Genomic DNA, 12,379 nt, shown 5'->3' on the forward strand with positions numbered 1-12,379 from the left:
GCCGACTGTGTGAGCTGCCAGACCTCCACATAGTCCTGTCTAACCATGCTGCCACTTCATTTCCAGCATTTAGTTTCAAGTTGCTGTTCTTAGTTCAGAGTTTCTACACTTTTGCCATTTTTTAAAAATCATAAATCTTTAAATTTTCACCTGCCACAACCTTTTTCCACTGTCTCTTTCAGCTGAGTATCTTACAGTACAATCATTGATATCACAATGACATCCCTTCTTTCCCCTTCACTATAACATCCTCTCATTCTGCATGGCCTTGTAGTAGTGCTCCTGTTCAGCATGGCTGCGGGCGGAGACAGAAGGCTGACGAGGCAGAGTGGAGGAGCGGGACAGCATTTGGCTGTGGCCATCCATCAGTAAGTCGGGGTGTGGAGGAGGGGGAAGAGGGTTGGAGCAGGATGGGTGAGGAGGTGGTGGCATGGAGGAGGACGGGTGAGGTGGAGGAGGCAGTGGGGAAGAGGATGGATGTGGAGGTGGGGGTATATGGGAGGCAGATGGGTGAGGAGGTAGGGGCATGGGGTGAGGGAGAGGTGGAGGTATCGGAGAGGAGCTTGGGTGCGGAGGGGGAGGCAACGGGGAAGACGAGTGAGGTGGTGGCGGTGGAAGAGGGGATGACAACAGCTGAGGTGGGGGCGGCAGAGGGGAGGTCAAGGTGGGGAGAGGTGGGGGAGGCAGCTCCACCCCCCCTTCAGCACTGCCGCTGGCCGAGGAGGAGCACAGAGAGTCCGTTTTCCCTGGGAGTGTCCGGTAGTCCCGGTAGTGACTGACATTATCCTGCCGCTGCAGGGAGGCGCGATGTTTGTCTCCTGCCGTGTCGGTGGTCATCATGTTCCCGCTGATGGTGTTCCTCCACTCCCACGGCTTGCCATTACTGGCTGACACACGCACAACCGGGTGGTGGGGGGCGTGAGCGTCGATGGTGACGATGCTCCCACTTCCGCCGATGCTTCCTGGGTTGCTCCCGGTGCAGCTGTCTCGATCAGACGGGATCCGGTAATAGGGAGACTCAGAGCAGTTGGAGCCACCGCCAGAGGAGGAGCCACCCTCTGACGTCTTAGTGGAAGAGGATTGACCATGATGCTTTGACATCGCTATCACCTGTGGGCCAGAAGACAATCTGATCAATATAAGAGCAGCTACTAGTGAAAGTGTTGTTGTGCTGTTGCAAAATTTCTCTGTGACTTAGTTAACCCAGTGTTTGGCTGGACAGCAAAAACTCCCACTGGGAGAGTTTAATACAATTTAAATACCAACTATAATTATTGTTGTTGAATCCTTGTGTGAGTGTTTTGAAACTAATCAATGAAATTGCTCCTCCTGCTTTGGCTTTACCCACAAAATAAATAAGAGATGTAGCGCACAAAGAGTCTGGCTGCTGTTAAAGCTTTATAACAGAGACAGATTTCTGATTCTGTGCCAGAAACACTGAAACATCGCTGCCCAAAATAATGTAGTTATGATTTGTAGGCATTCATTTTCAAATTTCTACTTCACCTGAGTGACTCTTTGCTGGTTTGGCGGATGGCTGGGCTGCGTGTTGGGCACGCGGGGAGTGGACACAGCGATGGGCCCTGTTCCAGGTTCTTTTATCCCTCCTCCTTCGGTGAGCGACAGCCACTTGGCACGAGTTTTAGCACTTTTAGGGGAGACAGGCGGTGGCCGAGAGGCCTCCTCAGGGATGTGGACTAGTGGGGGAGCCACCACCATCCTGGCTCCAGTCGGTGTGGCAGTGCCCTTGTTGGCTTGCACTGTGGGATAAAGAGAGGAAGGCATCGTTTGGTCTCCTCCTCCTCCTCCTTCTTCTGCTGCTTCCAACTCATCTCCTCCATCTCTTGCGTCCGTTCCCTCCTCCTCTTCCCTTGAGCTCTGGCTGCGAACCTCCAGTGAACGCTGCTTCCACTCAGAGACCAGCTGCCGAGACCTCTGGGGGTCAAAGGGCACATGGAAGGTCATGTGGCGCTGCGTGGTAAGCGGTTCCTCTGTGGGGGATATGGGGCTGTTGCCGTTTGCAACTCGAGGCAGTGTGTTGCTGAAGGTTACCATGGTTTCCTTGCCCATAGGACCCCGGGTTGCCAGGAGCTCCACATCAGCACTTGCTCGCTTGAGGGAAGCAAGGGATGCCTTCTCCCTCCTCACCTTACTACGAGCCCCGGACCCAAGCCCAGTGCCCAGTTCCTCTCTGCTCTCAGACACCCTGGGAGTCTTCCTGTACAGGGAGTCATGACTCCGCTGGCTCAGCACCCTCAGGCTGTCCTTCTGCTGAGCTGGGGCCAATCTATGTAAAGAGGAAGCATCTTCTTCTGATGCTTTGAAGTTTCCCACTGCATACACAGCCTGACAGGGGACAGAGGGAAACAGGGAGGGAGAGAAATGAGATGAGACAGAAATAATAAGGACATAGAAGCAGCCAGTATGTTTAATAAAGACTGAAGCATGAAAATGTATTTTCTTTAATCTTCAGGAGGGAAAAAATTGATATTCCTATTAGTTGGGAGCAAGTGCATGAATAAGTATCTCTTCTTCTTTTTGTTTAGTCTGAAGTCAGCATGAATCATTCTCTTCCCTGTCTCTCGGGATTCATCCTTTAACGACAGGAAGAAAAGCAGGAAAAAGTGAAAGACGAGACAGAAAGAGAGTAAGAGGAGGAGAGAAGCGTGGAAAATGGCAACGACAACTTTTCTTAAAGGGAAGTGTGAAATTGTTCCACATAATTCTTAGTGGATTATTCATTTTCTATCTCTTCCTTCCATAATAGAAAGGGCTATATATAGTCTGCCAAAAAAAAAAACTGTTGGGAGAGAAAAGTATGGAAGCCTCATGGAGAGGAGAGGTGACGGGAAAAAAAGCAGTTGGTAGAAAAAGCTGTGATAGAGTTAGAATAAGACAAAGGGACAATTCAGTCACAGCAAAGCAACTAAAGCACTTCATTAAACAGAAACTATTTTGGTCTTTTGTCATTCGCACCACGCTGCATGCTGACTGTTAACTACTCCCTGGAGACAAAACAAATCCCTAAATGTATTCAAACATATGCTGGCACTAATTTCCCAAACTAAAGTCTGACATATAAAATCCAATTCAGGACAATTTTACTTGTTCAAATGTCTTTCATTGAGTTTCTGAGCTTGAGACAGCAAATTAATTGAATTTCTCAAACTGATTTTTAGCAACATAAGGTGACAAGGCTGATTCATTTTATGTTCATGTTATGCTCCTGGTTTTTGTGCACTTCGTTTAACTAACCAGATAAACTCCGACGCCAGCTCCTATGACATATCCCACGTAGACGTCTATGGGGTGACTGCGGTACTGAGTTATCTGTGTCAGCCCAGCAAGGCCCGCCGCCATGCAGAAGGCAAACACCAGCAGCGGCTTCAGCAGCTTTGTTGTGCTGCTGATGCTGGCATTAAAATACATCTGTGGAGCGAGACGTATACATAAATTAGAGAACTACAGACAGCTTATCCATATGGAGGCTGGGGTAGAGATTAAAAGACATTATGGCACACATCAACAAAAGATTCACATAAGTAGAGTAAGATAACTACAGGGGTGGAGTAAACATATTGCAAATATCATCCCTTGCATCTAAAATTGTGTTCTTTAATGAAATGGTTGACATTTTGAGGAATATGCTTATTTATGCTAAGATAAGCTAATTGGCCACTGGCTTTAACTTCGTATTTACCAGACATGAGAGCGTCTCTGCCTTCTCATCTAACAAGAAAGAAAGTGATTTAACTTTTTTCTTGTTTCATGAAATTTCTGGATGAAAATAACTCCATCTTGATTGGCTGTTAAGAGTTTTTTTGCTTGCTGCATATGAGGTTAAATGGGTCATTAAGCAAGAGCAGGTGAGAGAGAGAGAGGCAAAGAGATTATATTTACAATTACATCCACATTCTCTGCATGCGCACTATGTTTCGATTACATAAAATGGGAGACAGCTGAGTGACAGAGACGCAGGCTTTGCAAAAATATCCATTTTAACAAGCTTGTCCATCTAGTACTGACTATACAAATCCTACTTGTCTTGAAGCGAGATGGGAATAAAGCCTGTCAGCAATGTGATGTTTCAGTTATTTTCTGAGCAATATGATTTGTCAACGCTTCTTAAGTCAAGGTTCTGTCTGTGAAGTGATATGACGTTTACAGTATCTGCTCAGTTTTAGCAGATTTAGAGTTATTAGACCGAATACAACAAAAATAAATTAATGTGGTAGGCAGTAACGAACAATACTGAAGAAAATGATCTAACACTGTATGTGTGTGTTTTTATTAGATGGCGTTTTGTAACCCGACCCAAACTGCTGCTTTTCTCCTGCTTTCCTGCCTTTTTCTGTGATCAGAAATCTGTCCAGTGAGTTTTAATGAGTGCGAGGCACTGAGGCAGCATTGATGTAGCCAGTAGCTTGTTATAGCCATTAGTGTAAAAAGATGTGTCTGTGTGCATGTGAGAGGGTGTTAGCTCATGGAAAAATTACAGTGCGACTTTGCCACACAGTTCAAACTGCTGCAGTCGGCACAATGTCCAAAAGCTACCCAGTGTACTAGGATGCAGCAAAGAAACTGACCTTAAAAGACGGTTTCTGTTGTTCTTTTAATGTGAGAATAAATGGCTGTTATTGGCAACTGGGAAATATCTCACTGACTAAACACGTAGAGCACAATTGCGATTTATGTATGAGCTGACAGTGAATTCATCACTAATTTTTTGGTTTCCAGCAGCAGTGTTTGTTAACAGTAAGGAGATTATCAGCTGGACAGTTTTAAGGACCACAAAGAACTGATAAAGAAAATAACCTAATCAATACATATTCCATTAAATACATAATTAAAGGATATGAATAATAATAAAAGTAAACTAAATAAACATAATCTAACTTAATCTACAACCAAAAAAACGAGACAGATTCAGCATGCCTGGAAAAAGCATAATGCAAACATATGATGGAAATACACTGAGGTAAAAATACGCAGAAGGCAAGTGAGGAACAAGTGCTTACGGAGATGTAGACAGCAGCGAATCCAGAGAGTGTTGCATGCTGGGATGGAAAGGTTTTCCTGAGGGCAGAAAGCAGGAGAGTTAAGTATGACAGAGTGAAGACAAAGACACAAAGAGATTTATAAAACAGGTTTGAGTGTGAATTCTGAGTGTGGTTATCACCACAATAATAAACAAACTATGCAAAGTGTCAAACTATTAGTTTAAGATTGTGGATTAGGAACTAACGCATGATGTCAGTGAGTCCTCACAAGTAGCAGTTCAAATGTGCATTTCCACTAATAAGATTATATCTATATGCACTTATTTTGCCTGTGTAATGTCCAAATGTTGGAGCTTGTTTGTTTGCCTGAACTAACACACTTAGCCACAACGCCTACAAGTGAGACACAATAATTATTGAGAAGCATTTCTTAAATAAGTAAACAGTGTATTATTTTAAAAATGCCACTGTAACAAGAGAAAATTCACTCCTTAGCTATTTTAATAACCTGTAATCCTTTTCAAATGCAAATTAGTTTTGATAACTCAACACCTTTATAGTTTGCATAAACTCTCATATGACAGTGGTGTGCAGCAGTTTGCAGCATACTGTGCAAATCACCGTAAAACATCTGTAATCCTTGTAACACGATGTGTTCTGTAGCATTTTCTGATAAAACACATATGAGCAGATGCTCACCCACAGGTATGTCCATGAAATGGGTTGTATAGTATATTGTAGGGGGTTCTATGCATCTGTTGTGCAGGTCTTACCTAGCCGACATGATGGCATACTGGTCTTTCCCCATGCAGATGTCCTGCGTAATGTAGGCATTGTTGTCACATGACACTCCTGGAGCTGTGTAATTGGGCTGACAGACAGTGAGGAAGAAGGGGGCGTGGTAACCAGTAGCTAACTGTATGACATCTGTCACCAGGGCTGTTGCCAGGAGACCGAACACATGAACACCTGAGGGAGAGGTAAGAACAGCCCTGGTAAATTTATTAAAACACCCTGCTGGTTGTCTCACATCGAGCTGCTACACTTATGAACACCTACAGTCAAAAACAAGGTTAAACCTGCTCCAACAACCTGCAGTGACACCACAAGTCTTCAGTTTATTACGTTAGGAGGATTTCTGCAGACACTCAAGTCTGGCAAGGTGAATTAATTACTGTTTTCACTTCAAAGCTCAGAGTCTGCCTCAGGATATTTGCCATGGAGCATTATCTCGTGCCTATTTTCTTTTAAGTCACCCTTCATTTAATGCATGTAATTAGCTTATTTCCCTACTCTAAAAATTGGAATAAAGTTGCGGGCTCAGTGAGTAAGTAGATTAATTTGTCTAGTTTCCATCTTAAAAACAACAGTTTTTAATTCCTAACTATTAATAAGCATGAACTGAACCAAAAAACAAACAAAAAACACATGGAGACTTTTGTAATGACAAATTTGTGGGTTATCTTTAACACTTCAATGTTAGTTTTGGATTATAGCTGCATGCTTGAAGTTCACTTTGTTGGATGCTTTGAATTAGACTCTGATCTTAACACCTTTTCCAAAAAAAGACGCGGAAGTTGGACATACCGACAAATCGCACAGTTCTGCGTAGGAAGGAGTTGAAGCTGCAGCCTCCAGCATTGATGCTGCTCTCCGACTTGGGGCAAGTCTTTAGCTTGGACTGCATACAGTACATCAGGCCCTCTCCCATCATAATCTACACACAGAGAGAGAAAAGCAGGTAAAAAAAAAAAAAAAAGAAAGAGAGAGAAACGAAATACACACCCACACACCAACATTTAGGAATATGTTACTTCTCTGTCACGTAGTCCCCACTTAACTGAGAGAAAAATGGTTAAAGTGCTATTAATGTCAGCTACCCACATGCTTCTTGTGTTCATGATCTCTGGCGAGAGCGAGCCACGGAGAGAGAATGGAGGCAAAGTGCTATCGAGTAGTAGATCACTTCCAATCGGAGTGATAGATGTGTTGGTGAGGCCTGCTCGTTTACAAGCTGCAAATGGATTAGCAAGGTGTGCGTATTGATCGGAGGGGGCCTTGGTGTGTTTGACTGTGTATTGGAATGCCAGGTGTGTGTATTCATCAATGTGTAATGTGAGAAATGTGTTTATTGATTCTGCATTTCTGAGTGGAGACTGAATTTGCTTTGTGAGTGTTTGCATATTTGCTATAATCTATATATTTGTCTGTAAACAACAGTTTCTGTGTGATTTATGTGCAGAACTCGGGCACATATTAGGTCACTGATCCTCTGATATGATTTTTTATCCTGGTAACTCAAATAATGGATGGATTTTGGTTCTTGAAAGGCTTGACTGGTGAATATTTTATATGAACATTGCAGCAGTGCACGACATGTGTTGCTCTGTGACTAACCCACAGAGAATAATCACTCAACTCTGCAGCTACATGGAACCTTCCAGCTTTACTGCCTACATTTGGCAACGGCTGCTCTCATTAGTTCGGTTTCCAGCTGTGTTAGCAGGTTTTAGTAAAATAAAAAAAGATCTGATATACCTACTAAAGGCTACCTGACCAGCACTGAGCTGAAAGACAGTCAACTAGAAAGTCGTTGGTGCAGTCCATATTGAATTCACATTCATAAGGTGGCCAGAAACAAAACCCTGTATCAAAATATTCATTTGTATTTGTATGTAATTTTAATTACTATATATACTTAAGGTATTGACAGCAAAAGCAAAGTATTCCCTTAAATTTTCCTCACTTTTGCAGGGACCTCAAGCTCATCAACGACCCTCACCTGTATGTGTGTGTATTGTGTGTGTGTGTTGTGTGTGATGGACTTACAGATGCTGCAGGACCAGCAAAGGCCAAACTCAGCAGCATCAGCAGTGGGATGAGCTCATCGCCCGTCTCCACGTAGGGCATGGAGAGGTCACGATCATGGCAACGGAAGCCGACCATCGCTGGGGACAGCACATCTGTCAGCTCCAGGAAGTACAAGGAGACCAAGGAGGACAGGACGATGGGGAGCTACACACAAGGCATGTGCACCAAAGTGTGCACACACACACACACACGTCATGAACAAGGTCACAGCAAAGAGCGACTAGCATTTAATATCTGCTTGGAGAGGGGTGATTCATCACATGTTTTATCTCAATTATCATCATAAAAATAGCCTTACACATCCTTAAAAACACACAAAAGCAAAGAGAGAAAAATTGCTGTGAGAATCTCAGTCAGATGCCTCCAGATTAACTCACTACAGCTATAATCTCAACCTTGAAAAAGAATGATTAGCGGTTGCTGCGGTAAATGTACTGAAACAAAGTGGTTTTATATAAAAAAGGTGATTCATCACTACATCCAATCCACACTTACCTCTACAAAATAAAAGCATGGTAGCAGCGTCATACTGTCTTTTGGTGGTTTCTTCTTTGCTTTGTTTTTGGGGGATGCCATCTTGGGGTGGGACCAGTCACAGCCTGTTCAGATAACAGATTATGAAGAGATGTCAGAGGAGCTTCGGAGTAGTTTCTTAAATTTCCACTCTGAAAATTTCTGAAATCATTAAAAAGTTGTTGAAATTTCTGCCAAGCCTGGTGTTAACTGATGAATGAAACATGGGTTAAAAAAAGTTTTCAATGGCTGGTAAAGTCTAAGCAATTTTATGTTCCACAAATTAAAATGCATTCGTCTGAAGAACGAGACCTTGTGTTGCGCACATTTAAATGCATTCTGAGCAATTTTGTTATAGTGCTGCTTGGTAATGAGGTGCACTATTAGTTTTCGCATACACAATTAATTCTGCAACTGCACATTTAATAACCACAGTCAATGATTTGCTGAAATATGCACACAGATTCAGATTCACATGCCCTCAGACAGAGAAACACACAAGGCTAATAAGATGCTGAACGGTGAAGGTTAGGCCAGGCTAAAATCAAACAGAAAGATGTAATTCTAAACACAAAGGGAACTATTTCAATTCCAGAGGGGTGTTTTACGCTAAAATGAATCCATCTCGCACACTCAGACATCTGCAGCTATCAGTAACCTGTAGGCAATCAGAAGGCCTCCGAGAGAAATATGAGCCAAGAGCTCAAATGGAAAATTAAACAGAGTTAAATATTTACAACTCGCCCTATAGCTCCCTATTTCTCCCCATCTCTAACTGTCCTATCTGTGCATCTCTGTCCTTTTTTCTGCACCACTCTACCTCTTCTCCTGTCCCATTTTACTTCTCTCCTTTTCTTCCCACCACTGTACGTTTTTCCTCTTCCAAGCAAACCCCTCTTTCTTTTAGCTTCACTTTGCTCTTTGCACATACTGCCTGATATAATGAAAGGAAGAATTTTATTTGTGCAAAAACTCAGAGGCATCATTCTCTAAAACATGCAACGGCACCTGCTCCACCTTCTGCCCGTCTAAAATGTTACTATACTGTACAGACCGGGTTTCAGTGGAGCGCTCTGGCCTCCCCTATGATTTTGTAAATACCAAATTCTATTAGATTTCTTTCCCTTTCTTGACACATAAAATGGTCACATTTAAAGCAGCTTGGATATGAGCATTAAACCGGAGGATCTGAGGCTTCAATCCAAAAATACTACTACTCCTTCATGAAGCTCATATTTGCTGAAAGCTGTCAAGGCGTCTCTATCTCTCTGCGCCTCTGTCATCTTCTGCCTCTCTGTACTTCTGTCTCTCCATTTTATTGTCTTTTGCAGAGTTTGTTTAGGTTTGCTTATTTCCCTTGCACCAGGCTTGTCTTTACCTTTTGTTCTCTTCGCTGCTTGGCATTTTGCAGTATATCTGTCTACAAATCTCTGCTTTTGTGACCTCCATTTTTCATCTTCCATTCTCTCTCTCCATCTGTTCTCCCTGGTTTCCACCTCTGTCTACCTCTTCCCCTGTTTATTTTATGTCCATCATCCGTTCTGTCTGTTTCTGTCTCCCCTTTCTCTAAGAGATAAGAGGGCCTGACCCTGAGGCGATGTAAGGCAGAGAGAATCAAAGACCTCTATAGTCTAATTTCCATGACCGCTAGAAATGTATTGAAGAGGAGAGGAGATGGAGGGAGAAGAGGAAGGGGAGAGAAACATAGAAGAAGACTGGGACAAGATAAGCAAAGATCAAAGACGTAAAGAAGAAGAATGATTTAAAAAAAAAAGGAACTGAAACGAAGAAGAGTGAAGCTTAACTTTGTGTGTTTATGTCTGGTGGTGGAGGAGGGTCAAGAGGGTGGGGTTGAGGATCAGAGAGGTGAAGGGTATTGGGATGGATGGATTCCAGTGTAGTTGAAAGCAGCTTAAGAAGATACTGGGTCCCGGGTCTCACTCTCCCAGCCACTTGGTCTCTGTGACCCACTCTAGTCAGCACTTAAACCTCACCCCAGCTCATACAAGGCAAACACACACACAATGAGCTTCTTTTCTGAATAAAAGAGGATTGTTTATCTCACACACCAGAATTTGTCCTCTGGGGTATGTCCATATGTGTGCACGACTGCAAATTGTTTGTAGTCTGAGCTGCTCGTGTTGCTGTGTTACTCAAACGACATCATGGGAGTCTTTGAATGTGTGTATAGTCGAAGCAGTTCGTGTACATTGCGTGTGTGTGTGAATGAGGTGGGTTGCATGGCCTGCAGTCAGCAAAAACTAACTGCAAGTTTGTCAGGCAGCAAAGAAAACACAAGTGGCCACCGACACAGCAATGTGGATGGAGGCATTAGAGACAAGCATAGACTTAAACACAGTATAGTTTAAATTATGGGTGAGGAATGAAGGGGAAACACCACTATAACAAGTCTTAAGCCACCACAAACCTCCAGAGAATCTTGAGTGGCCACGTTTCTGCACTGTTAAATACAATCACAGGTTTAACAACCACTAGACAACTAAAAATGGCACACGTTGGACCACCAAAAGACTGGTCCAAAATGTGCCTACCTGAGTGAAACTGAGTTCGGATGTAATGAGTGCAAAATATATAAGACGATTCACTGTTCACTTGAGTATGTGGACGGGGTTTTGAGTCCATAGTGTCCCCCAACAGATCATTGACTAAACAATAAAAATGGAATAGACCATTAACGGACACTGCTGTTTTTAGGAGCCTTGATTCACAAACATGAACTTGAAACGGAATTAAGGGAGATGAACAGCAGGTGTAACTCAGCAGCACATCTAGTTTCCACTGATCATGCACTCATCTTTCCAACCATCATAAAAAGTTACAGTGTTGGCTGCTGCAAAGCCAGACAGGGCCCTGAACAAGCAGAGACCGAGAGCCATACGATGATATGCACCTAATGTGGAGGACGGGTGAACCCATCTTAACCCATCTTAGTATTCAGTCTAATAAATACACGGGTGGGGGGTCATTTGTGAACATGCAGTGTAACTGATGTTTTCTCGACTTCTGATGGAGATTTGTCCACATTTCATTATCAGTATTTCAGAGCAGCCACCGTATAGAAGGCAGAGTATTAAAAACAGAGCTGTTACTCCACCACAAGTAGAAATCTGCAGATTGCGTATGAGATCATCAATTATGAAAACGTGAAGACCATGTGCTGAATTTTCCTCGCTCGCCTCCCAAGCTCGTGTCAGGAGGAGCGGTAGGAGGGTTTCTGGGGGGGCTGCATGCGGAGGAGCGAGCCACAATGCTGCCGGACAAGCCTGAGCACTCACCTCTGTCCCGGGGGCTCCGTGAATTCACCGAGTCCCGTCGCCCCCTTCCCCCCCGGCGTGGTCTTGCGTGCTGCTCCAGTTTTGCGGCGCGCCGTGCCTTTAATCCATCTCCTGCTTGTTCCCAAGTCACCCCGAAAATCCCCAAACCTGCACCTGATATTTAGAAACCGCTCCGGTACGAGGCTATTCTGGGATCACTGAGGGAGGCTGGAAAAAAAAAAAGGAGGTTGGATGGGAGGAGGTGGGGAGACCTACAGGAGGAGGAACAGGAATGGCGAGAGAGAGGAGAAACAGGAGGCTTGCTGATGGTGGAAAGTCCAGTTTGCGGCTCTGGCTGGTAACGCGCTCCTCTTCTTTTTATTTCCTGGCATTGGAAAAGTGAGAGATTCACGTGGGTCCACCCGGTTACTCCTCTTCAGTGGCACCTGCAGATTTTCCAGTTTTCTCTACAATATAAATTTGAAATTCCAAAAAAAAAAAAAGGCTCATTTTCTATGCAAAGCATCCGCCACACGGTTTTCGGGTGCGCAGTCAGCTCCACAGCGCACACATCCATACACACACACATACACAAAGGCAAAAGGGGGGGGGGCGAGCTGGGAGTGTGGAGGAGAAGAGGGGGGTGCAGGGGGAGGAGAGTGTGTGGCTTGTGCGCTTATGGTGGGGGGAGGAGACAGTCTGGTCCACACATAAACACTT

General features: G+C 44.0%; 1 protein-coding gene across 1 annotated transcript; it reads right to left on the reverse strand.

Annotated features, from left to right (window-relative positions):
- Nucleotides 1-239: 239 nt before the first annotated feature.
- On the reverse strand, nucleotides 240-11,788 carry plppr3a (phospholipid phosphatase related 3a). The gene is made up of 9 exons (XM_026340130.1): nucleotides 11,681-11,788; nucleotides 8,367-8,470; nucleotides 7,830-8,015; nucleotides 6,588-6,717; nucleotides 5,774-5,969; nucleotides 5,019-5,076; nucleotides 3,256-3,429; nucleotides 1,507-2,346; nucleotides 240-1,110 (listed from the first exon to the last, which is right to left on the reverse strand). Exons 2-9 carry the CDS (start codon nucleotides 8,445-8,447, stop codon nucleotides 241-243), a joined length of 2,535 nt encoding a protein of 844 aa, XP_026195915.1. The 5' UTR covers nucleotides 8,448-8,470; nucleotides 11,681-11,788; the 3' UTR covers nucleotide 240.
- Nucleotides 11,789-12,379: the final 591 nt, after the last annotated feature.

Source organism: Anabas testudineus, chromosome 22, assembly GCF_900324465.2.
Source record: "Anabas testudineus chromosome 22, fAnaTes1.2, whole genome shotgun sequence".
Lineage (NCBI taxonomy): Eukaryota > Metazoa > Chordata > Actinopteri > Anabantiformes > Anabantidae > Anabas > Anabas testudineus.